The sequence below is a fragment of the Argopecten irradians genome, chromosome 9 (assembly GCF_041381155.1).
Source record: "Argopecten irradians isolate NY chromosome 9, Ai_NY, whole genome shotgun sequence".
NCBI lineage: Eukaryota > Metazoa > Mollusca > Bivalvia > Pectinida > Pectinidae > Argopecten > Argopecten irradians.
Window position 1 is genome coordinate 43858906 of NC_091142.1, and position 26780 is coordinate 43885685.

The following is a 26780-nucleotide window of genomic DNA, read 5'->3' on the forward strand; positions in this document are numbered from 1 at the left end:
TATACAGGGAGACAGCTAGACTGGAGCATACACCTTGTGTGTGGTCCCATCTTGGACCACATAACCATGACTGTATCTATATTGTTAATGTAATAGTGAAATGTATATGAAGTACAACGGAAATAAAATGTCCAGTTATCATTCCATCTCAACAACCACATGTACCTGACGAATTATGAGCCACGAACAAAAAACTCTACAATCAACTAAACAATACAATTTTATAAAACAAGATCCAAATTTTCATTTTATTAGTGTTTTTCCATACGTAGTAAGTTTGGGGACATCCTAAAACTCCCGTTGTAGAAAAGCTGCACACTAATGTTTGTAAACATGTACTTTGATTAAATGAAACAACATGTAATGATTTTGTTTATTTAGAATTGGAAAGGTTACCTTTGTATATGCCAGCAAAATAAGAACTTTGAAGTATTGGATAAAACTGAAACGTACTTCGAACTATATTTTAAACGAATATTTAGATAGTAGAATTGAAACTTATGGTGAGCGGATTATCTATGTTAAAAATAACTTTGCAAATATTGGATAAGTATGCATGTACCTCTGGAATGAAAGTTATGCTGAATAATATACATTAAAAATCATTTAGAATACAATTAATGAGGTATATAGACAAGAGGTTATTAACATTTAAGTAATTCAACACCAGGCATACTTTATCACCATTTAATAGATAATTTTTGTTTACACATATAACACAGCATATTTATACTGAATATAAAAGATAAAAAGATAAGAAATTCGGCACACAAACTAAGAAAACAAACTAAACATTCCACGAAAGAATACATTGTGTACATGTTGTGATTTAATTGAACTTGAGGATGAATATCACTTTCTATTACAATGTCCATTTTATGTTGATTTACGCCAAAAGTATATTAGGATATATTTATACAGACCAAGTGTTTTTACAATAGTTAAAATTTTAAGTGTTAATAACGTGAAAGAATTACAAAATATGAGTTAATTTATTCATTTTGCCTTTAAGAAATGGTACGGAAAGTTAAAAAGTTGAGTCTTTTGGCTGGAAATATAATATCTATGATATGAATCACTCTCTATCTCTTATTCATCTGATCATGTTCGTTTTTTTCTTGCCTTTCAGAATTTTTGAAGGTGTGTTTTCATCACAAATATATTGTTTGTAGAAAGTCGCACAATACATCACAGTGTCTTTTGATGACAATACAATATACCTACATGATTCTTCTGGTTACTAGTTTGAAAACAATTATTGGAAAAATATAAAAATGACCGAACATTTTATACATTTTGGTATAGGTATTAACTGTTTTACTAGTATCATAATTAGCATAGGCGTGGTCAATAGCTAATTACATTTAAATTAACTTAAATTAAAATACCTTTGTAACGAAAGATTAATATAATCTTTCCCTACGTAAAGGGTGTGACAACAAAATCATAACCCGGGGGGTAATTCATAAACGTGTAACCAGAGGCTTGCCGAGGGTTGGACATTAAGGATTTCCCCCAAGGGTTGTGATTTTGTTGTCACATCCTCATAAGTAGGAAATGATTCCTTTTCTCCGTATAAAAAAAGAAAAACAATATTAGCCTAAAAGAAGCATTTGCACCGCGATATGAACATGGTTTCGTCGTCTGCACGTCAATATTGATGACGTCATCGACAATGCACGCCAAGATCACACCGCATGAAGTCATGATGTCACGTAATTGTCTTCAAAACATTAGCGCGCGCAATCGGTGACAAATCAGTGAATGATGGGAGAAAGATATTGTCAAATAAGCAAGTCAGAATACCAAATAACAAATATGAAAATTACGAACACATAGACAATATATCAGAATGCTGTACTATGTATGAATGCTTATTATACTAAACACATTCCCATCGTTGGTTACCCACTCCACGTTGCGGTCTAAGTTCCAAAACGCGTAAATTATCATGATTGGTTGATATATATAGACATAAAACGCAGATTCCCGTGCCTTGTGACCCAGAATGTTTGGAGCTTAGTGGAGTCGAGACACTGTTGTTTCCGAGTGTGATACAGTTCGTCAGTTGTGGAGATATCGGAAAAGAGCACCCCAACAATCTACCTACTCATAGTCATGTGTTACGACACGAGGATAATAAGTAGCCACTTTCGGCTTACATTGGTAGCCACTTTTGGTATACATTGGTAGCCACTTTCGGCTTACATTGGTAGCCACTTTTGGTATACATTGGTAGCCACTTTCAGTATACATTGGTGGCCACTTTCGGTATATATTGGTAGCCACTTTCAATATACATTGGTAGCAACTTTCGGTATACATTGATAGCCTCTTTCGGTATACATTGGTAGCCACTTTCAGTATACATTGGTAGCCACTTTCGGTATACATTGGTAGCCTCTTTCGGTATACATTGGTAGCCACTTTCAGTATACATTGGTAGCCACTTTCGGTATACATTGGTAGCCACTTTCGGTATATATTGGTAGCCAATTTCGGTATACATTGGTAGCCACTTTCGGTATACATTGGTAGCCACTTTCGGTATACATTGGTAGCCACTTTCAGCAAACATTGGTAGCCACTTTCAGTATACATTGGTAGCCAATTTCGGCTTACATTGGTAGCCACTTTCGGTATACATTGGTAGCCATTTCGGTATACATTGGTAGCCACTATCGTATAAATATTGGTAGCCACTTTCGGTTACATTGGTAGCCACTTTCAGTATACATTGGTAGCCACTTTCGGTATACATTGGTAGCCATTTTCGGTATACATTGGTAGTCATTTTTGGTAATACATTGATAGCCACTTTCGGTATACATTGCTAGCCATTTTCGGTATACATTGGTAGCCACACTTTGGTAAAACATTGGTAGGCACTTTTCAGTATATATTGATAGCCACTGCTTTTTACGTTCCGAACGGTAGATAATTTCGTAGAAATAACTTTCGGTATACAAAGGTAGCCATTTTTCGGTATACATTGGTAGCCATTTTTGGTATACATTGGTAGCCACTTTCAGTATACATTGGTGGCCACTTTCGGTATATATTGGTAGCCACTTTCAATATACATTGGTAGCAACTTTTGGTATACAATGATATCCGAACGGTAGATAATTTCGTAGAAATAACTTGTGGCAGAGGTGTAATTTTCCAAGATGGATCCAGTATGCTGGCGTGTTTTGTGATTACCAACTCATAGGGAATGTGGCCACCAATACAGTTTTCATCATAATACAACGCTTTGTGTAGGTAGATTGGTTGGGATGATAAAGAAATATTAACTTAAAGATTATTCTTTCCACGCACATTCTTTGGATATCTGGCGGAGAGTTGCTGTAGTGATTCCTCACAGACGTGCCGTACTGTTACCTCCAGCACGTAACTCCACACTGTCGTAACTATCTGAAACCAAAGTTTTATAAATGGTCATAAGCAGCATGATATTGTCGCGTAGTTAGGTATATCGAATTGATGATTGCATGTGAATCTTATAGTATCGAATAGTACGTTCCTCTGTGCAAGGAGAATATATGGAAAGAAACAAGTGATTATTTGTTTTTGCAACAATGGTACGAACTCACGGTTAACAGTTGCTTTATACCTGATCAGGCAAGTCAACATCGCCAATGTAAATACGTAATATACACCTTTTTATTATTTAGCAATTATTTGTTAACATGTATGTAAATTAGTATTCTTCGGACAGTTTATGAATATATGTTAAGTAGACGGAACAAAGTCAACAGGCGCGTTTCAACAGCGAATTTCAATTGGTGCATGCATTATACTTACTTTCGTAAGTAACATTTTCATATGCCTTTCTAGTAGCATTTCGGAATTGTAGTTCCTCATAGCCCGGCGGTGTTGCTGTTGCATCACAAGTTTGTGACGTCGTTGGTGAGCTTAGTTGACGATGTTGGACGTTTTCATAGCATGGTTCGTTGTCTGCATTGTCTGACATTCGTGTTCTTATCAATTAATGAAATGAATGTATTAACTCTATTACTAGAAATACTACTTAAAATTCAAATACATATAAAGCACTGTCGACTGATTTCCCATAGATGCGTTGTGCTTCTGATAACAAGATCGGTTTAATTTTAATGTGAATATTTGTTTTGTGGTAATTTGTTAACGACGTCAAGGACATTTCGTTTCGAAAGACATTTATATTGCTTTAAATACTGGATAATCTATTATATCTAATATCACACAGACAGCATATGTTGATTATCTAGACATCATCTATGTTAGGCAATAAATTAAAGCCTTTAAAGAACTTGTAATAGAAATTGAAATCCGAAGAGGTTGACCAAAATGTATCATTCATTTTTTAAAGCATATCGATATAACACGTCGTCAGTATAATTTAATAGAAAGTATAATTGACGTTATTTACATTGAACATTTGTTGAAATACAACCAAAGGTATATCCGATAGTCCTACCTTTTTCTTTTGACACACATCCAAACGTTGACTGCTACAGAAATAACAAGCAGTAATCCTACACATATGGCACTAATGATACCATATTCATGGATAATTCCATTTGAGACATCCTTTTCCATCTCACCCTGGACACCTATCAACAAACAATGACATAGTCAGTATAACAAACACACGGTACTATACAATGACATTTTCCTGTTTATACCATTTGATTTTAATTGTTGGATGACAGTCTTCGCTCTTGTACAGGATATGTGTTGGGCTAAGTTTACAAGACAAAAAAGAGAAAGGTACTCTGGTCTGACATAACTACTGAATTGTTCAAACTATCAATGAAATATGTTTGTTGTTACCACATGGTACCTGTTTAGGATTTACAAGCGTATCCCGACCATCCGGGCTCACATTTACGCAGATGATACTGGCGTGAACTTACTTATATTACAGGCGTATACCGACCATCCGGGCTCACATTCACTGGTGTAACTGGTGAGAACTTAGTTATATTACAGGCGTATCCCGACCATCCGCTTATATTACAGGCGTATCCCGACCATCCGGGCTCACATTCACTGGTGTAACTGGTGAGAACTTACTTATATTACAGGCGTATCCCGACATTCCGGGCTTACATTCACTGGTGTAACTGGTGAGAACTTACTTATATTACAGGCGTATACCGACCATCCGGGCTCACATTCACTGGTGTAACTGGTGAGAACTTACTTATATTACAGGCGTATCCCGATCATCCGGGCTAACATTCACTAATGTGAATGGTGAGAACTTACTTATATTACAAGCGTATCCCGAACTTCCGGGCTCAAATTCACTGGTGTAACTGGTCTGGACTTACTTATAATACAAGCGTATCCCGAACTTCCGGGCTCAAATTCACTGATGTAACTGGTGAGGACTTACTTACATTGTATATTACTGGCGTATCTCAGGTTAACTGGTGAGAACTTACTTATATTACAGGCGTATCCCGACCATCCGAGCTCACATTCACTGGTGTAACTGGTGAGAACTTACTTACGTTACAGGCGTATCCCAGGTTAACTGATGAGAACTTACTTATATTACAGATGTATCCCGATCATCCGGGCTCACATTCACTGGTGTAACTGGTGATAACTTACTTATATTACAGGCGTATCCCGATCATCCGGGCTCACATTTACTGGTGTAACTGGTGGGAACTTACTTATATTACGGGCGTATCCCGACCATCCGGGCTAACATTCACTGGTGTAACTGGTGGGAACTTACTTATATTACAGGCGTATCCCGACCATCCGGGCTCACATTCACTAGTGTAACTGGTGGGAACTTACTTATATTACAGGCGTATCCCGACCATCCGGGCTCACATTCACTGGTGTAACTGGTGAGAACTTACTTATATTACAGGCGTATCCCGACCATCCGGGCTCACATTCACTGGTGTAACTGGTGAGAACTTACTTATATTACTGGCGTATCCCGACCATCCGGGCTAACATTCACTAGTGTAACTGGTGAGAACTTACTTATATTACAGGCGTATCCCGACCATCCGGGCTCACATTCACTGGTGTAACTGGTGAGAACTTACTTATATTACAGGCGTATCCCGACCATCCGGGCTAACATTCACTGGTGTAACTGGTGAGAACTTACTTATATTACAGGCGTATCCCGACCATCCGGGCTCACATTCACTGGTGTAACTGGTGAGAGCTTACTTATATTACAGGCGTATCCCGACCATCCGGGCTAACATGCACTGGTTTAAGTGGTGAGAACTTACTTATATTACAGGCGTATCCCGACCATCCGCGCTCACATTCACTGGTATTACACACACCAGATACTGGATTACATCCGGGCACTAAACAGTGGCAGACATTTAAACAGCTGACGCCGAAAAACCCCAAATCGCATTCTGTAGAATATGTAAAATGATTAGCAATATGGAACAATGATGATAAAATAATCAATACTCACACAGTGACTGTATCTGTTAGGTTTTATATTTCTTCTTCAAAATAAATGAATCATAGACTATTTAGTGTAAAATTAACAGTAAAAGGCAGATCATTCAAAGTGAAACAGTAGCTTTGAAGTAATATACTGATTAGTCTTAGTTTTTAGCTTAAATATAATTGTCTCATTTTCTAAGCTAGCGAGTTCTTTAAAATTGATATTTAAGAATGTGTTTTACACGTTACCTTTATCGCACGAGACGCCCGTCCAACCCTCTGCGCATGCGTCCTGCTGATTTAAGCAATGACCGGTGACTTTATCACATCCCATATTGTTACAATGGCATTCATAGCTGCATAATCTGCCAAATGTGCCGAAGGGGCATTCTAGAGGAAAAAGCCGTTAAATCAATGTAACATATATTAGTTGTATAACTTTCACGTGTATACTTGTGTACATGCATGTCATTTTATCCTGCGACCATCATTGGTGTTATCAGAATACACCTACCACATATATTTTTGCCTTGTTCGGCATTGACGGAAAACAACTGAATTTTTCACGTGCGCCGATTCCATCGACCTCCTATTGGTTGCTCCATTGTTTGAAAGTCGGACATGTTTGTTGAACATTGTCATTCGAATATGAAAATAGATTGTTCACCGCTAAATATAATCGGACTAGAAAGACAAAAGTGGCTCGCCAGCCACTTTTGTTTTCTTAACCCTCGCCAAAATACAGCTTATATTTTAGGACACTGACCATGGATTCTCTCTGTACCATAATGTATTATCTCCCTAACACTGTACATAGTTCAGTGTTATATCTGTCTCCCCTTTTGTTGAACTGTACTGTGTGAGGAATAAATAAATAACAGAAATGCAAAAATATGGCTGTTCTCCCTCTCAATGCCAAAGGAAGCGATTTTTACTATAATTATCCCAAGTCGTCATGACTTAAACCGTTACACATATAAAGCATTGTAGCGATATGGGCTAGACTCTTTCTCTTAATTGTAGTATAGCGTTACAGTATTATATATTTGTATATATCTACAATAAAGAAATGTACACTTATCTATTAGAGAAGTTTCAATACATAACAATACCAAACTCATGTCACCATGTTAAACACGACATTCATTAAAACAATAAACTGTTTTCAGTTCACATTTAGGTCTATAGGAAAACAATTTTAAGGAATTGAGGTTGTCCAGTGGACATACATCCATCCATCTGGACTACGAATAAAAGTTTATCATTTATCTTTACATTTGATAGCTTTTTTCTAAGGAACATATCAAGACAGTCTGATCCTTTAAGCAGTAAATACTGTGTTATTGTCAAGAACGAAACATTTCAACCACGGTCTTCGCAATGACAATAACGTGATACAACATTAAATAAATAAAGCGAATAGTATATGTACTGAGCAAGGTCAAATGTGTTAAATAGAAGTTATACAACGAGTAAAGCGAGTGTCGTTTGTGTAACTTTTAAATTCCATATCCAACAACCACGAGTCGTGTGACCCGTTTCTGCCACAATTGAATCTGCTTTTAGCCGATAGAAATACGACAAAAAAGACACTAATAAATATTCAAAAAAGTCGTTTAAATTTTAGGAATTCCATATATATTTTGAAAAAAATGCATTATATAATTTGGAACAGGTTTATGATGATCTTTTTTACATTTAACGTAGTCAGGTCTGTTACTAGGTACCCTGTTTGGTCTTTACAGACCCATTTTATCTACCAAATTCACCAGTAAAATCAGTACCATCAAAACGAGTTACACAGATTATTACATATAATATACTAGACTACACATAAAAACGTCACGTTTTTGACACAACGACCACGTCACATACAGTACGCTTTTCCAACGGCAGTTTTGACGATCACAAAATAGCATGACGTCACTCGATTATTGATGGAGTTGACAAATGATGATATGACACTGAGAAATAAGTAGCTAGGTCATATTTCACAATGTCAGCCAATCAGAATGCGTACAGATTTTATACCACGTGTGGTATAAACAAATTGTTAATCAACAGTAGCATCGTTTATTTTGATACACTGAGAGTTGAATAACGCGGCCTATTGTGGTAGAAATAGAGGTTACACAATGAGTGGTTGTTGAATATTGAATTTATTCCACACGAATGAGTTATTTTAATAACTTATGAGTGTGGAATAAATTCAATATTCAACAACAACGAGTAGTGTGACCTGTTTCTACCAAAAATCATATATTCTTTTTTAGCCGATCGAAAAATGGCGGGGATACGGTTACGTGTATTTATCAAAATTTGCAAAATTTTATTTTTATATGAATCTGTATAAAAGTCATGAAGTTGTCTCTTTACAATTACCTTGGTTACATGCACTCCCTGTCCAACCGTCATCACAAACACTTAGTGAATGTGTACATACACCGGTCTCGTGATCACAGCCCGGGGTTCGACAGTGACATCTAGCGGCACAGGACTGACCGAAAGTTCCCAGACTACACTCTGTATCATATCAAATAGGTCAAAAATAGGTCGAAATATCGGACTTTTCTATAAAATCTGTTCGTTATCTTACAATCTTTACACAGGCAAAAGTGCCACGCATGTAAATCAGCTAAAATACGCATGAAATTTTCGCATGAAAATTATGCGTTTTTCACATGTATTTCATGCGTGGCACTTTCGCCTGTGTACATGACAAACACTGACCAATTTAACTAACATACAAAGCCCGGAATTTAGTTTAACCACATGATAAGTGAAATGCTCATTTCTCATTTACTGCAAAATTATTAGTGATTTTATCTTCACTAGAGTCAGCAAGTGGGTAAGAAATGAAGTTCTTAGGAAGCTTATAAAATTTTGTGATATTAGTAATACTAGAAATCATTTTATCTAATTCATTATGATATATATATATAACACTACTGTTTGTGTACTCCGATATGAATGCTTAACATACACTGTAAATATCAAGGTACATGGGTAATAATCAGCCTGGTGTCAGCGTTATATCAATGTATTATTTAAATGTGATGAGACGAAGTAGACACCAGTCGGTGAATACAGGATTTACGATATAAATAATGAATCAATCATATCTAAAAACAACCAACCTGTATCGCATGATGGTCCTTTCCAGCCATCCTTACAGCCGTTACTCTGGTTAAAACACAGCCCAGTGACATGGTCACATCCGGGGATGTTACAGTGACAAATCCTAGCACAACCTAGTCCAAAGGTCCCGCTCGTGCATTCTGTGCGAAGACATATGATCGAACATTATTCTCATAATAGGCTTACTTAGATGACATCATAGCCAAATGAATGCTGAAACTCGAATCCAGAATAAGAAACTATCTTTATCATACAAATATTTTAATAATACTTAGTTATAAAGTAACAGTTCTGTTCATAATTTTATTATAAATGTATTGGTATTTGTAATGTCCATGGCTGCACATTGGAACATTATTGATGTTTACCTATCAATCGTAACCTTAAGTATTAGAAATAATTGGTGAAGCCAAACCTCTGTCACAGGAGTATCCGGTCCAGCCCTCCATACACCCCTCTACTAGACAGACTCCAGTGACGGGGTCACAGCCAGAACTGGCACAATGACACCTCGTGGAACAAGACGGTCCAAACGTTCTGTTACCACACTCTGAAATGTGAATACAGAACGTTGTATTTGACTTCTAGTGTTATCTAGTAACAAATCTTTCATTCAACTTTAAGAGTATCAACTAAGCAATAGGATACAATCCTGTTTAAATCACACAACCAATATTTTCGCATTGGCTGACAAAATAACATTCAGGTAATTATACGAATATTTTAATAGCTGTACAATCGTTTGAGTTACTAGTTAAAAAATATTTATCTATTTATCTTTTTTTTCCTATAAATAAATCATTATTTTTTTGTTTTGAAGATACTAATTATTATAGTTTAAGTAGTTTACAACAGTACAAAAACACCCAGTAAAGGCCGTGTTTGTGTAGTCCAAATTCCTCTGACTATCAAAAGTTTTCATATAGAAATTAGCCTCGAAGTCAATATAAAACGACGATAGAACGATATAATAATTTGTACCCCCGTGGTTTTGTAACTTTTGTGTGAAACGAAAAGAAAGCAATTCTGGGATGGGGATGACCTCTTTTCACGGCAATACATGCGATATAGACTTTTAATAATTTAAATAAGTAGCTTTTACTTATCATGTAAAGAATATTATTATTATAAGAACATTTTTTCTCCGTCGTTTTTAACATTTCTTTTTTACTAATATTTTGTTAACATGATTTAAATTATAATTACTCTGTGAACACGAGGATCCCTGCCAGCCCGGTAAACAACCTCCTGACTTGCATCTTCCAGAGCTGATGTCACATCCGGGAACTTTACAATGACACCGTTGGAGACATGATTGTCCAAAATTGCCATAATCGCAAGCTTAAACAATTGACATAAATGTTTGTGACAGCCATAAAAGTTACATAGTTAAAAGAAGTAGTATAATAAAGAATGGGGGTGGAGGTGGGGGTATTATAAAGTATTTTTTTCTTGGCTTATATATTGTTAAGAGTACAGTAAACCTAATATCATAAGTCCATTTGTATTTTCTATTGCTTACCTCTGGCTGTATAATTCAAATGACACATGTCTAACGATTTGGTTTAATTTGACATAATTAAATGTGTAATGCATGACCTATCCTCGGTTACATATAAACAGTTTATTTATAACCGATAATGCAGCCTATCTACATGTATATAGGCAGGTGTCGTATTTACCTGTATTACAATCTATCCACAAGTCATTTCCACGGGGGCACGTGTAGTATCCTCTAGTACTATTACAACTTAAAATATTATATTCGTTCCCCGCACATCTAAGATATCTTAAATATGATGATGTACTTTCGACATAGTAAGGATTTGTGAATATTCGTCCACCATACCTAATAACAGAAAGCAACTCCTAAAAGATTTGATAAGAATCATACAAAATGTAAGATGTAAAGAAACATCTGTATGAGAAACGAATAGCTATGGTAAATAATTTGAGTTTTATTATATCAGGTATATTAGCACTTAGACCAGTTTACTACATATGAGGCTGATTGTTGATACATTAGCCATCTTTACTTCTATCAAATTCAATTGTTCAATAACACTTTCGTGTGGTGTTCTGTTTAGTAGCAAGAGAGCAATAATCTAAATTCATGTGTGTCACCTGTGTCCAACCAATCTACACAAGACGTCAGCATTGTGTGTGTCCAGATATCCGTAACACAAGGTTCGAAATGACCCACCGTGGTATATCTCAACTCTACCAAAATGGTCAGACCCCTTGGCAAGTACGACATCGTTATCTGAAATAGTTACTAAAATGTCAATAAAATGGCGAAAAAAGGAGGAAATATGACAGATATGTGAAATTAATGTATTGTAAACCATATATATGGGATAGTGCAATAAAATAGCTTAGTATGTTTCTTATTCTCTGAAATTTGAAAACAACATAGACCAAAAGTCCATTATAATTACTCTGCGAAGTGATTTATAGAGACCACCTTTCGGTGCTCAATCTTTAGATTGAAAAGTATATTTCATTCATTCATTGGACCTGCGTTCTCTTTAGGAATCCAATGTACGCACCATTCCTAATACACCACACTCCCGCATCCTTATAGTGGTCACAGTTGCTGGGTGTACTGTGTGAACACGAAGAAATTTGAGAGTTGGATAATGAACAGCGAACATTATCTAGCGAGATGCGCCCAAGTCCTGGTGGAGGATGGAATGAAATCCCTGCGCTTTATGTGGTCCAGACGTGGTAGTACCATGAAGATATTAAAAGATGCAAAACACATTTTATGTGTAAACATTTTTACATCAAACTTTTATGTCAAACTTTTGTTAGAAAGAAAACTCAATCGAAGTTACACAAGCATGTTAGGACACAACATTAAGCGTAAATATTTGTTATCATTTTTAATTTGACATAATATAGTTAAATGACAAACAGTGTTTTGATGTATTTACTTAAAGGGACAATTCAGTCTAAGAGAACATTAGAATTAATGGCAGTTAGATTACTGCTCACTCTCCTTCATTACATACTGTGGTCGGACGTCGAACCCTGGCCCTTGCTAGTGGAGTAAATCATCTTTTGTCTACAACTTCTCAAATCGCTCGTGCAGTAGAACTAGTGTGTTTACCTTGTCAGGTGCATTTTCATCAACTCCTCAATGGTTATATAGTGTATTTGTTTAACGTACGTGACGGCATTGGCTTGGTTAACGGTACATATAATATATATTTAAGGCAGCCAGATGTTTCAGTAACTATTAAACTATTAATTATGCTAAATGAAAATGTTAAAAAAGTGCTAGTCTTTCCAAAAAAATGAAAATAGCTAAAATACAAATTGTATGAGCGTCATATAAATTCTTATTGGGGAGAGCTATTGTACTTTATCCTGTGGATTATTACAACACTTTGTGTGGATTTATTCATATTGCCTGGGAACTTTTACAAATCATCGTGGACATTCAATTTCCTTGTGGATTTGTGATTATTTTAATTTGAAACCTGGAAGGATCAAGGATTATACCAGGACATTCGCATACAGATAAGTAACACTTTAAATCATCGTATTACTCTTGTACCACCACCAATTACTTTAGATATTGTAAACCATCTCTGTATAAATATTGTATATATAATTAAATTGTGTTTTGAATTTAGCTGCTGGTTTCTCTTTCTGTTATTCGTCAATGTAATTTGTAGACAAACTTGGAGTTTACTATTAGCCAGGCTATTTGAAAACCAACAGCTAGAGTAAACATGACTACTATTTGCAGGTAGAACAGTTTGTTAAAGCGCCATCCCTGGATGTTCTTTTGCAAGTTACTAAGAAGGATTTATTGTTATTGAGTAAACATTTAGGCCTAGCTATCAAAACTAATTTGAGGAAAGCTGAAATTAGGAATGTAATTATAAGATATTTTGTTGACAATGGCAAATTTGACTCTAGTGCATTAGATAGTATAGAGGAAACAGTCACTTCAGAAATCCAAATTAGACAAATGGAACTTGAACAAAAATGAAAATCAAAACAAATAGTAGAATCGAAATGAGAGAAATACTGATTTAAGAAATAGAAAAGGAGTTAGAGAAAAAGAAATAGACAAAGAAAGAGAGTTAAGAGAAAAAGAAATAGACAAAGAAAGAGAGTTAAGAGAAAAAGAAATTGAGAAAGAATTAAAAGAAAAAGAGTTCGAGAATCAGATCAGATGTAAGAGCTAGAGAAGCAAAAATTCAAGCTGAACAGAACTTAGAAGAAAAGAATTAGAACTAGCTTCTCAAGACAGTGTGTTCAAGTAATCCAATTTTTAGGTGTTTACAAGGGAAACAGAGGTTTTTGATGTCAGTAGAAACATTTAGGTTAGTTCTTCATTTTCAAGAAGAAAGAAGTTGACAAGTATTCTGCATTTTGAGAAATAGCTGACAGTATTAAATGGCCTGAAGATAAGCTTACAATGCTTTTTTCAGAGTGTCTTGATTGGTAAATTAGAGACATTTAATCTTCTGTATCCTGTTAGATGAATTTCAAATTACCAAGTAGTCAAAGAAAGCTATTTTGAAAGCTTATGAGTTAGTTCCTGAGGCTTACCGCCAGAAATTTCGAAACTCGAGAAAGAGAGATTTTGAACAAACTCATGTAGAATTTGCCAGAGAAAAGGTAACAATTATTTAATAGGTCACAATGTGATTCTAAAGAAAATTGATGAGGATTTCGGTAAATTGAGGCAATTATTGTTGATAGAGGAGTTTAAAAACGTTGTGTCCACACAAACATAAAAACTCATTTAGATGAGAGAAAAGTTAAAAAACACTTAGTGAAGCAGCTTTACAATGGCTGATGATTACGCTCTCACCCATCAAAGGCTCATTTGTTAAAAACAGTTCTCAAGACAAAACAGTACCACAGGTACTAGTAAAATTTGGTCAGCCTAGGAACCCAACCTTTTAGTGGCAAACTTCCAACGACAAACCTAAATTAGGTGATAAAACTAAGTCTGCTTCTAAAACAGATGATAGGGTAGGTGTGGGGTCTCCTTCTGGTCCTGTTTGTAATTACTGCAAGAAAGTAGGGCATGTTATGTCTGAATGTTAATTTCTCTCCAGCGTAAGGAGCAAAGGCGTAAACAGTCAGTTCCTTCTGTGTTAGCTATGTCAAATGGACTAGTCAGCTAAAACTTAGTGATATTGTGGAAGATTCTAAAGTGTCTTTGAGATTAAGAGCTCAAGTCTGATAGTGTCTTGGAGAAGTACTCTCCCTTCATTTCTGAAGGTTTTGTTTCACTTACTAGTGATATTACCAACTTGAAACCTGTGAAGATTTTGCGAGATACTGGGGCTTCTCATTCTTTGATATTAGATGGGCGTAGTGCCTTTGTACTGAGGAGACCTCATCTGGTAGTAGTGTTTTGCTTCAAGGTGTAGAGTTAGGTTTTGTTAATGTGCCTCTCCATTGGGTTTTATTTAAAGTCAGATTTGGTTACTGGGCCTGTCACCATTGGTGTTAGACCGGAACTTCCCATAGAGGGCGTGTTTCATTTTAGGCAATGACTTGGCTGGAGAGAAAGTTAGGGTAGATCTCCTTAGTGTCCAGTATCCCTGATAAAACAGAAATCTGAGACTATTCAACAGGAATTTCCTGGTATTTTCCCTTCTTGTGCTGTAACTCGTTCAATGATCCTATTTTTAAGAAGGTTTCTGAATGATGTTGCAGTAGTTGACATGGTCATTATATCTTTTCCAGTGTTAGGTGACACTTTCTTGGCTCATGATATATTGAATATAGAGGATGTCGGGAGCAAGTGTGATCTTTTGAGCAATCCTGTAGACTTTGATAGTAATAGAGTTGTTCCTACAAAATAAAGTTAAGGGTACTTCTTTGTTGACATGATGAGTGAAAATCATTTAGTCTAGAGAGGAGCTTATAGTAGAACAGGAGAAAGATCCTGAAATCTCCTTATTGTGTAATCGGGCTTTGAGTGAGGAAGAGGCTGAGAAAGTCCCGGTTTGTTACTTCCGTCAGTCAGTTTGTAATTGATGCGCAAGTGGCGCCTCCCTGTTCAATGCTTGTCTCCCGAGGAAGACTGGAAGGTTGTCAATCCAAATAGTTGTCCCACCGAGGTATAGGCAAGATATTCTAAGTTTGTCTCATGATTGTACCTATGGCAGGGCATCTAGGTGTGACCAAGACTTATAAACAGGATCTTAGATCAATTCTTTTGGCCCAATTGAAACGGGATGTGGCTGATTTTTGTAGGTCTTGTCATACTTGTTCAGGTGGTAGGGAAACCTAATCAGAAATATTTTTTTTCCCTGTTGCACCTTTGCATCCCAATTCCAGCATTTGAGGAACCATTTTTTTAAGTAGAGTCATTATAGACTGTGTAGGTCCTCTACCCAAATTTTACTAAGTCTGGGAATGAGTATCATTTTAACTATTATGTGTGCTTCCACACGCTTTCCTGAAGCCATTCCACTCTAAGGAATATTAAAGCCCCTAACATATCAATTTTGGTTAAATTCTTTACATTGGTTGGTCTTCCAAAAGCTGTCCATAATCGGACCAAGGTTAAACATGTCTGTATAAATTTTTCAACAAGTCATGTACCAGCTTTTTAAAGATCAAGCAGTATAAGTCTAGTGCTTATCATTGTCTCAGTTTGCTTTAGAACGTTTTCATCAGACATTTTGAATATCTTGAGATCTTATTTTTTTTGAGTAAAACAAAAGAGATTGGGACGAAAGGTATACACATGTTGTTGTTTGGCGTTAGAGAATCTGTACAAGAATCTCTTGCTTCAGTCCATTTTGAACTTGTGTTTGGACATACTGTAACGTGGTCCTTTGAAAATTTTGAAAGACAAAATTTTGGACGAAGATTCTAAAGTGAATCTCTTAGATATGTGCTAACTTTAAGCAAAGGTTGACAACATTTGAAATTTAAAAGAAAATTTGGCCTTACTCAAACCAAAATGAAAACATGGTATGATATTTGCCCGTGCAAGAATTTTATCCCCAGAAATCCAGGTGACGGCAAAATTTTGGCTTATTACCAATACCGGTAGTCAGCCTTTGCAAGCTAGATATAAGAATTTTGGACCTTATTTTGTATTTCTTTTTTACTAAAAGGTGAAATGTTAATGATTTAAATTATAATTACTCTCATGACACGTAAGGATCCCTGCGTGCAATTATTCATTTACTTGCATTTCTTAATCATTGATGTCATATCCGGAAGCCTTTACAAAGACCTCTACAACCTATTGTACTTTGGCCAAAAATCATAATCAAAAGTAAAGTATAAAGCTCATATTGTGACAGCCATAAAACTTAATTAGGACTTATGATGGTGGTTGTACAAGATGTAGGTTTAGACTGTGGTGTTAAGTTACTTGGAATTCAGATTTGTGCTCGCGAACTTGGACAAGAAACTATGTCATCTATCTGAAAAGGAACGCAATGAACTGAAAGATTTGATATCAAACTTGAGTTTTAAACATTTGTTTCCGGATACACCAGGCAAAACAATGCTATCTATCATGATGTGGATGTAGGTGATGTCGCCACCTGTCAAGCAACATCCTTACCGTGTCATTTCCTTTGAAAGAAGAACACTTAAAGAAAGAAATTCAATACATGTTGGACAATGATATTATTGAAACCAAGCAAAAGTCCACATGGAGCTTCCATGTGTTCGTACATTTTAAAAAGCCAGACAAGACATACCGGTTCTGTACTGACTTCAGAAAAAGTAAACTCTGATCAGTAAAACAGACTGAGTTTCAGTCTTATCCAATTCCAAGGATTGACAGTTGTATTGACAAAGTTGGCAAAGCCAAGTATAAGCAAGTTTTGACCTGTTGAAAAGGATAATTGGCAGGTGCCATTAACAGAAATGAGCTAAAGAAGTGTCGGCACTTTTTGTTACCTCACAAGGTTTGTACCTAGTACAAAGTTATGCCGTTTGGTATGAAGAATGCCCCGGCAACATTTCAACGTCTTCTTAACAGCGTGATATCAGACCTGTGGAAGGCCAATGGATACATCGATGACGTCATCGAAACTTACCACGACACGTGGGAAGACCATCTACGCGGGATTCGTGAATTTTCGAAAGACTCACTACCATGAAATAGACTTAAACTGTAGGGAAATGATGAAAATTTTGTCATGCAACTGTTGAATTTTTAGGCCATGTATTGTGGCCCGTGGTACCTGGTTAAACCTGTATCAGGGCCAAAATTAGAATCAATTATAGATTTTTCCAACATAGACCAAAATCCAGGCAAGAGAGAGCTGATGAGATTTCTTGGTAATGGCTGGATACTACAGAAAAATTTTGTCAAAATTTCTCTGTTATAGCAGCTCCACTTACTGCTTATTTGTTAAAGAAAAATGTCAAATTGTACTGGACTTTGGTCAGACGAATGTAAGTCTGCATTATTTGAGAAATTGGAAAGCCTCTAATCAAACACCAGTGGTTCTGACTGCTCCAACACATTTTAATAAACATTTTTAACACTGTTTGTTGACGCCAGTGACTCATAGGTTACACAACAATTTTGACAGCGTAAAGAAGGTATTTGAACAAATTGACCATCCAATTTGTGCTTATTTAAAGGACAATTCTTTGACAAACATTAGAATTAATGGCAGTTAGATTTACTGCTAGCTTTGATGTTATGTATGACACTAAATACATGTAGTTATGAGATAAGGGGGAGATAACTCCTATAGTTTTTTTTTATCAATACATCCTATGAAGGTCATATCATTGATTTAGGTTATAGAACTTTCTAGAATATAATCATGTATAAACAAATATGTTTGTAAACATGTTGAGTTTAAGTAGAGATCTAGAATGATCTATTTCCAGAAAGTTATGTGTGTTTACTTGTTTACTGTTTTTAGTTAGATATTTCTAGAAGTAGAAGGTTCTCCAATATTCTTGAATTACGGTTTAGCTATATATACTCCAGCTGTCCAAGGCTAATCAGAACTGTAATGAGACCTGTAATAAGACATATCAAGAATTGTACAGCGCCATATAAGATTCTATTGGGAGAGCTATTGTGACTTTATCTGTGGATTATTACAACACTTTGTGTGGATTTATTCATATTGCCTGGAACTTTACAAATCATCGGTGGACATTCAATTTCCTTGTGGATTTGTGATTATTGTTAATTTGAAACCTGGAAGGATCAAGGATTATACCAGGACATTCGCATACAGATAAGTAACACTTTAAATCATCGTATTACTCTTGTACCACCACCAATTACTCTAGATATTGTAAACCATCTCTGTATAATATTGTATATATAATTAAATTGTGTTTTGAATTTAGCTGCTGGTTTCTCCTTTCTGTTATTCTGGGTCATAACAATACCTTAACATAATTCTGTGTGTATTATTATTCATATATTCACATTCTATACTGGTCCCAAATCCCCATTTGAAATTAAAGAATTTTTTTTCCGTAACAGATATTCCGGTTTTTTTTCACCTGATTATATTGAAGGTTTTCTAAATCACTTGAACGCTTGCAAATAAAAGAGCAAGAAAACTGAATGAAGATCACGTTCGTCGGATTATAGAAACGTTTGAACCGCTCGATTATATAATGAGCTTACTTCAAAGCATCGCATTCATGCGGATAGGTTTTTTACATACAAAATTGCGGCCGCAAGATGAAGCTGTCAGTATGTAGGAATGAATTTTGAACATTAGATTTTTCTTGTATTTTCATGTATGTGTTACCTTAGAAGTGCTTCGCAATGCATGCCCTTCGGCCACAAAGGGCTGTGCCCTTATGATGTGGAATTTCAACAGTACAATAAGAACACTTAACAATGTCGCTGATTTTGTTAATTTGTTTTGTTTTATGTTTCATAAGAAACGTAATACATTTTTGCCATATCTATTCATTTATTAACTCATAATAACTATATAACTATACTTATGTTGCGTTTTTACATGATGCATTGCATTAATAACAATGGTAATGAAGTGTTTCTAGGTATTGTTTTTCACAAGTGATTGCATGTTGATACCTAACAAAAGCAATTTACACTAGCGATACATATACGTATCAATATAATGATTTTTTTTCACCTGTAACCCAGTGTTCCACAAACAATGTTCACAGCCTTATCATCCCAGTTGTTGTTACATATGGTGCCCCAGGTACCGGCACGATTGATCTCTACACGGCCTTGTCCACTTTTACGTCCACCCGCCAGACGTATTTCTATATAACATCAAGCAAAATGTACATCTTTTTAAATGACCCCACGGCCGTGAATCTAAATATACAAATTGCCGACGGAATATTAAAGTATTTCACCAATTAATAAAAGTAAAATTGATATTTCATTGCATTAAACTTTGTTCTGTATTTCGCGCATAGTAAAGTGGTATGTCATATCATGGTCGAAAAGTTGAAGAGAATTTCGTAATACAAAATATATATTCAAATAGATATACGTGTATACTTAAAGGAGAAACAGAGCTAACACTGGATTCATCAAAATTCAATGATTAGGTGACTTTTCTTGACTAATGTTACCATTATAACTATATCTTCTAAATTACGCAGACGAAATGCAGTGGATATATATTAGTTCATAAATCATTTGTTCTTTCTTCAGTGGAATCGGGTCTAAACTGAGACTAAAAATAGGTAATTATCTCTTCTTCTTAATGTCTGAAAACTATTTATGTATTAAGGATTTTACATGAGTGGTCATATTCATAACGAGTCCAAAAAGTTTGTAGTTTTGCGAGCCTTAGCGAGCAAAATTTAAAGCGTCGAGTTTCATAAAATCTCATATGAAATGAACACAAATACAAGATACTTTTAATCACATATCTACAAATACCTACAAAATAAATAATGTCACGTCAAAATATTGCAATAGAGCAGAGGACGCCATTTTGTCCCGCCGTCCTCGTAATCCCGACGTCACGCCAGTTAATTATTTCTGTCTGACGTCACAATGAATTTCTAGCCAATGAAAATTGCTACAGGTCATATTAACCTAGTAACATATGCAAAAATATTACACGGGCGAAATAACTTGATATCAGACGGATAATGTTATAAATATTTATTATACACGAATTTTAAAGTTATATGTGCCGTAATGTTCAAAATCACGAATCAAAGAGAGTTTTTGATATGTATATCCCGACCAAAAGTTACCAACATTTAGACAATTACAATGAATTTGCAACTACAAAAAGAACTGAAAATTAATTTTGGCGGTACTGCCAAAATCATACAGTCAAATCATGAAGCCAATTTGTGGTAAAGAATTTTCTGTCATATAGATAGAGTGTTTTTGGTGATTTTAAAGTGATTTCTACAGGTATGTTTGATTCTAAACTTATATAGAATATAAAAACATCATAAATTCTGTGTTAATACTAATGTTAATATGGTATCATGCATGTTTGTCAATTTCAATGCTTTTTACAGTTTAATTTACCAAGTCAAGCCTTATGGTATTCCTGTTTTCTGAGTTTCAAACCTTAAGCGATATCATAAGCTAATAGCCTTTTTTTTACATTTTAGTTATATCAAAATGATTTGAGTTATTTAGCAACAAATAAAGTACACTGACCCCCTATTTTTATGCTGATTTTAGAAAGAGCAACGTCATGGGCTTACATTTTAACAAAAACTACGTGAATATATGTTTAATATGTACATATATGTGATTTTCAATTATATTTTTCTTGTAACATATTAAAATGTAAATAGAAAACGGTATTCTCACAATTAATCAATTCTTTTTTTTACTTTTATGTAATAATTATACACTATAATAAAAAAAAACCGCGAGAAATGTTACATTCCCGTCGCTATTTGTTTATCCCGATATCGTCAGTGGTACATTAGTGCGACCTCGTCTCTTCACTAAGAACAGGTCCTAATCTGAACATAATGTTCCTTGTGAATGTATTGCACTCCCCCCTTTAATATATTATATAGTTTTCCATATGTATTGCACCAGTAGACACAGTCCGCATAGAGTAAAATATAGATCTGTTTGTTTTTTGTATCCGTAAAATTAAGTCCTATTCGTAAATTAGTCTCGCCCTAAGTTGTGCAACATCTTCCGATTTTTTTAGATGACAGACGACGATACCAATTATAGGCGAGGCCATCGATATTAAAGTCAGTGTTTGATTTTGGATGCACTGTCTGTTCTGTTTTACAACTTCTTTTAGAATGTATTTAAACAATCAAGATAACTGTTCATTTGTTTTAAGATACAAAAGAGTATATCACACTCAATGTTATAACTGATATTGCCCGATCGAAATTATTGATATTACCAGGACTGACAGTAACAGCTACAGTGACCATGTCTACTGATAAGGCACAACTGAAGAACGTATTATTGAAGTGAATACTGTGTAATGGTATGTATATTGTATGTAGTATATATATATCCACGGCAATATCAAACGGAGACTTGTATTTTACATAATGTATATTTGTACACTGTGCTATATCTTTTTTATCTCCTGTTTTTTGCAGATACTGCACATGCATATAGTACGGGTATATTTTAGGGTTTGTCTCAAACTATCTTGCCGTGGCTCATTAATACTTTTTGTTCATTTCCTGCTGAGGGGTAAAAAGTAGGACTTAAATATAGAAAAAATAACATTATCAATTACTTGGTTTTGTTTGTTTGTTTGCTTTGTGTTTTTGTTGTTTGTTGTTGATACATATGTACCTAAAATGCACATGTACAAAGAGTATTGCATATTTATAAGAAGCGTTTTCTTTTGCATATTTTTCCCTCAAAGTTTACCTTATGTTCCATATTTTTTTATTCTCTTTTTTGTATGGAGCAACTTTATTAAACCGGTTTTATGTTTAGTGAAAGGGAGACAGAAATTTGTCTTTTTTGTCTCATTATATATACTAAAGCAATATTGTATTTTCTTTTTGGGTGGGAATGGGTTGTTTTTTATATGTAAAATTAGTCATATTCTATGTTTCTGCCATGCCAAATAAAGATTGTTGTACCTAATGTCTACATCAAACTTTAGGAGCTTTGGAATACGCACTGAATTAAATGTATATTTCTGAAAACAATATTTATTACCTATACATAGTGTTTTTCTTAACACTACCATATATGTAAATGTATAATTGAACAGAACAATAGCAATAACGTATTAAACATGAATGATGAACAAAAATAAAATAAAATTATTGTGAAACACAATGATGAGAAAAAAGAGAAAGTTATAAAAATCGGCAAAAGTAGAAATAAAAGTTGGTAAGTATATATATATACATATATATATCAAATATCAAAAAAACAATTTAACAAAGCATGTCAATTTATTGACTCGTGCCCTATCTGGGACTCGAACTCACGATCTACGGCACCCAATCACCTAGCCAAGCATAGCTGCGCCTTCTACCACTGCGCCACATCCACATCCCGTATGTATGTATGTATGTATGTATGTATGTATGTATGTATGTATGTATGTAAATGTATGTATGTATGTATGTAAATGTATGTATGTATGTATGTATGTATGTATTATGTATGTATGTATGTATGTATGTATGTATGTATGTATGTATGTATGTATGTATGTATGTATGTTGTTGTAATGTATGTATGTTGTGGTGTGTGTGTGTGTGTGTGTGTGTGTGTGTGTGTGTGTGTGTGTGTGTGTGTGTGGTGTGGTGTGTATGAGTGTATGTGTGTATGTGAGTTGGTGTGAGGGGGTGTTTATGCAAATTTAACGGTAACGAATAATTCCATTAGAAATTTAAAAACAAAGAAATAGGGAAATGATTTGTGCTTGCCGCAGTCATATTCCCCTCTTCTGAGTGTAAAAGAAGAGTTGGATACAGCTCTTTGACTGTGTGTTTGTAAATTTTATTCCTCTGGTAAATGTGGTATATAGATCTTGATTTTCTTTACTGTGATTTATCACTTATTTGGCATTATGAAGCAAAATGCCAGAGTATACAATTAATCGAAAATATTGAAGCGAATGATTGTAATGTAAGATATTTTGATTAGATTTATTCCCCTTGATTTCCGGAAGTTTATTATGATTCTTTAATTGATTAATGACTAATCAATGTGCAGGTCTGGGATATTGTAAATAGTTTCTAATTTTACAGTTACACGTAGGAAAGATATATTAGCAAATTAAAAGTTGATTACAGTTGAAATAAATAAGTATTAATTATTGAAATTCTGTATACCAGGAATAATTTACTGATTCTAAGTTAAGTAGTTCAGAATGATTGTCAATGGGGAGCACGATGTAAGAGGCGAATCTCTGCTTCGGCAAGGTTCTGTCAGTGACCAAGCTGAATAAGTTTGGGCCCAGCTGAGTAAGTTGGGGTTCCACTGTTGCTTTCACTATTGGGTATACGTTACAGGGTACTGCAGTACAGGGCGACGTACTGACGAGTACAGGGTAACGGGGTGTCAGTTCGATACCAGGTGTTCAGCAACACAGGGCGACGTGTTACTTGAACAATGAGACAAGGTTTGCCAAAGCACTCGGTGCCGCGGTAAAAGGGTGACTCGGTATTGTAGTCACAGGTGTCTCGGTATAGGTGTCGTGATAATGTGTACTTTGTACACGAGGAACTGACTGTCATATTGAAGCAGCCTCTTTACTTAGACCTGTGGTATTGAAGATACAGGGTGCTCAAGGTGATTCAGTTGTTGTATTTACCAGGTGTAAATGAATCGGATCATGGTTCGTTACACATGTGGTTATGAGTCAGGTAGACTTTAGCCATTTATTTGTATATATTGTCGGCAGTATTTAGTTTGTTGTGTTTAACAGTGCCTGGGTCCAAGATAGAACTTGGTAACGGACCGTACTACAGTTGTAGTTGCAGCACAGAGTAGCAGCAGGCATAGTCGGTCACGCGACCGTTAAAAATATTTACCTTCGGATGAACACCATACGCCGACATCCTCTGAGTGGCTACAGTCATTAATGCCCCAGCCATTAAAGGAAAACAGAGTGTGTCCCCTAACATTAGAGGCGTGTATGGGACGTGTGTATAACTGGGAGTACAAGTCTAAATTGTCAACATATATCGTCCCAGTACCAGATCCAAAGTATGCCCTGGGGAGTGCTTTGCCGTATCTGACAAAAATAATTCGACATGCTGTATCGTCAGCCATGATAAAGCTTTATCACATCACTAATCTTACGTATTACCTGAAGTAAGAATGTCAATAGATAAAGTGGGTCATTTTTTCTTGCGTCTACAAGCTTGAAATATTGTAGAAGTTATTTGCCACAGATCTGAATAATTTGACAGGGTTCCAATCAAATGGAACTAATTCCAATAACAGTATATTTCTGAAACAATTGGCCACTGATTTGACTCAGTCACTTTATACTGTGAACTTTTGAATTTTCATTTCGAATGAAATTTTACAAAACATCATGTCTCGTTTGTGCATATAGATGAATTGAGTAAAGACAATAAATATACCTACTTAAGACCAAAAGTTCTACAAATAACTCTTGCTTCTTCGTCGCTGAAGTTGTCATCACAAACAGTTCCCCATGTGCCGTTTTGTAGTATTTCCAACCGCCCGGTGTAACTGCCGTGCCCATTTACTAAACGGATTTCTAAAATCACAAATAAATTACCGTACTCATTATGATACTAGATTCTATGTTTTAAGAACGATTACTGACATTGAAGTTACAGTGGTACAGTTGCCAGGTACTGGCTGCCGGTCGTTGGGTGTTTTTTGTTAACGGATACCTCGGCTTCCCTTCGTCAATAAACCTAATATATCCTTGAATTATCCTGGTTGTTAATAGGACGTTAAACTTTACTTAATCAAACTAAAAAATTGATTTTTTTAATTTAGTTGTCTTATTTCATTTGTTATCGAGATTAGTCAGTGTATGTCACATCATAAATATGATGAAAGAGTTTACTGACATTAAATGAGAACTGGAGGCATCTATTGGAAAAATACAAGGGGGATCCTGATTCAAACACAACTACAAACCCATTGCACGATCTTCAAAAAATGTTCCAATATGGGAAATGTCAAGTTATGTAGTGAGTCGGAGAGATCCAATCATTTAGAAAAGTGAAACCTTTCTTATGCATAATTCATAAACATATATATAAAAGTACACAGTTAGATTCAATATCAGTGAAAGTTCTTTTAATCTCAAACCAAAGATTGGCTCATCCATTGTTATAATTAAACAATCACTCACTTACAACAGGACCATCAAAAGTGGTTTGTAGCTGTATAATTTGCTAATCGTAATCGATGTAAAATATATAAATTTATTAAGGCATATCATCTGAACATTCCCATTTAAAAATACAGTCACATAAATGTAAGCTCGATTCAACAAATCAACTATTTACTAACAATTCATTTTTTCGAGGTTTCATTCGAATGAGAGACTATGGTTTATGGTTCGTTTAGCGCAAAATTGCATATCAAAGTAATATCTTATGGAAAACAAATAAATGTTTTTTTTATTATTAATTATGGTCATGCCCTCTTTCTAAGATTACTAAAACTGTGGTATAAGACAAGCACTCGGTATTTAAAGCAGGACAGGAAAAGCGCTTAATCAAAAACATTTTCAAAAGTTTCCCATTTTTAATTGCGTTGGTAATACTGATGACAATCATAATTATATTGAAATGATGACATTACTATTCCTTCTGACATTATCTACTTTTTAGTAATTGATTATTAGGTTGATAAACGGACAACTATATTGCTTTTATTTGGCTTAAGAGTAATGAATATAAGAGACCGAATTGCGGTTGCTACGGTAACCTGATAAAAATGCATTATTTTTTATATCGTTTTAATCTGACGTGTATAGATAAATATGGGGTTAGTAAGCGAACGTGTTGATTCAAACTGGTGAAAAATTACCTTTAGGCAAAATATTGGATTTTCGTGAACTCCGCTAAAACTTCTTGGTAGTTAAGGAGTTAAGTAAAAATGGCATGTTTCAATATCTGGAATGAAATAAGTATTTACCGTTTTTAGCACATGATACTGCAATATCTTCGCTGTGTCCGCAATTATTTGACCCCCAGCCATTAAAGCTGCAGTTCCATATTCGTTCAGGAAAAGGTTGTAGACAGCTTACATCATCCATAAGAATAGGTCCCTTTCCTTGTCCATACACTGCATTTCCATAATAATTCAGTTGGTC

General features: G+C 35.1%; 1 protein-coding gene and 1 long non-coding RNA gene across 2 annotated transcripts; both read right to left on the reverse strand.

The window, feature by feature from the left end:
- Positions 1-2962: 2962 nt before the first annotated feature.
- Positions 2963-24596, reverse strand: LOC138332399 (multiple epidermal growth factor-like domains protein 10). The gene is made up of 14 exons (XM_069280493.1): positions 24505-24596; positions 19662-19797; positions 12117-12274; positions 11692-11830; positions 11250-11416; positions 10774-10908; positions 9983-10117; positions 9567-9707; positions 8812-8952; positions 6679-6819; positions 6258-6392; positions 4463-4598; positions 3808-3983; positions 2963-3417 (listed from the first exon to the last, which is right to left on the reverse strand). Exons 7-14 carry the CDS (start codon positions 10014-10016, stop codon positions 3362-3364), a joined length of 960 nt encoding a protein of 319 aa, XP_069136594.1. The 5' UTR covers positions 10017-10117; positions 10774-10908; positions 11250-11416; positions 11692-11830; positions 12117-12274; positions 19662-19797; positions 24505-24596; the 3' UTR covers positions 2963-3361.
- A 42-nt stretch (positions 24597-24638) lies between these two features.
- Positions 24639-26780, reverse strand: LOC138330996 (uncharacterized). The gene is made up of 3 exons (XR_011209642.1): positions 26603-26780; positions 25067-25202; positions 24639-24707 (listed from the first exon to the last, which is right to left on the reverse strand). It is a non-coding gene; the product is annotated as an uncharacterized lncRNA (long non-coding RNA).

Bases quoted from the DNA above. Each gene is read 5' to 3' on its own strand.
- LOC138332399 (XM_069280493.1), bottom strand. From the start codon at position 10,016: ATGGAGGGCTGGACCGGATACTCCTGTGACAGAG. The intron at 8,953-9,566 runs GTTGGTTGTTTT...GATATGATACAG, and splicing joins AGGACCATCATGCGATACAG to AGTGTAGTCTGGGAACTTTC. The intron at 3,418-3,807 runs GTAAGTATAATG...CTTTGGTTTCAG, and splicing joins TGAAAATGTTACTTACGAAA to ATAGTTACGACAGTGTGGAG.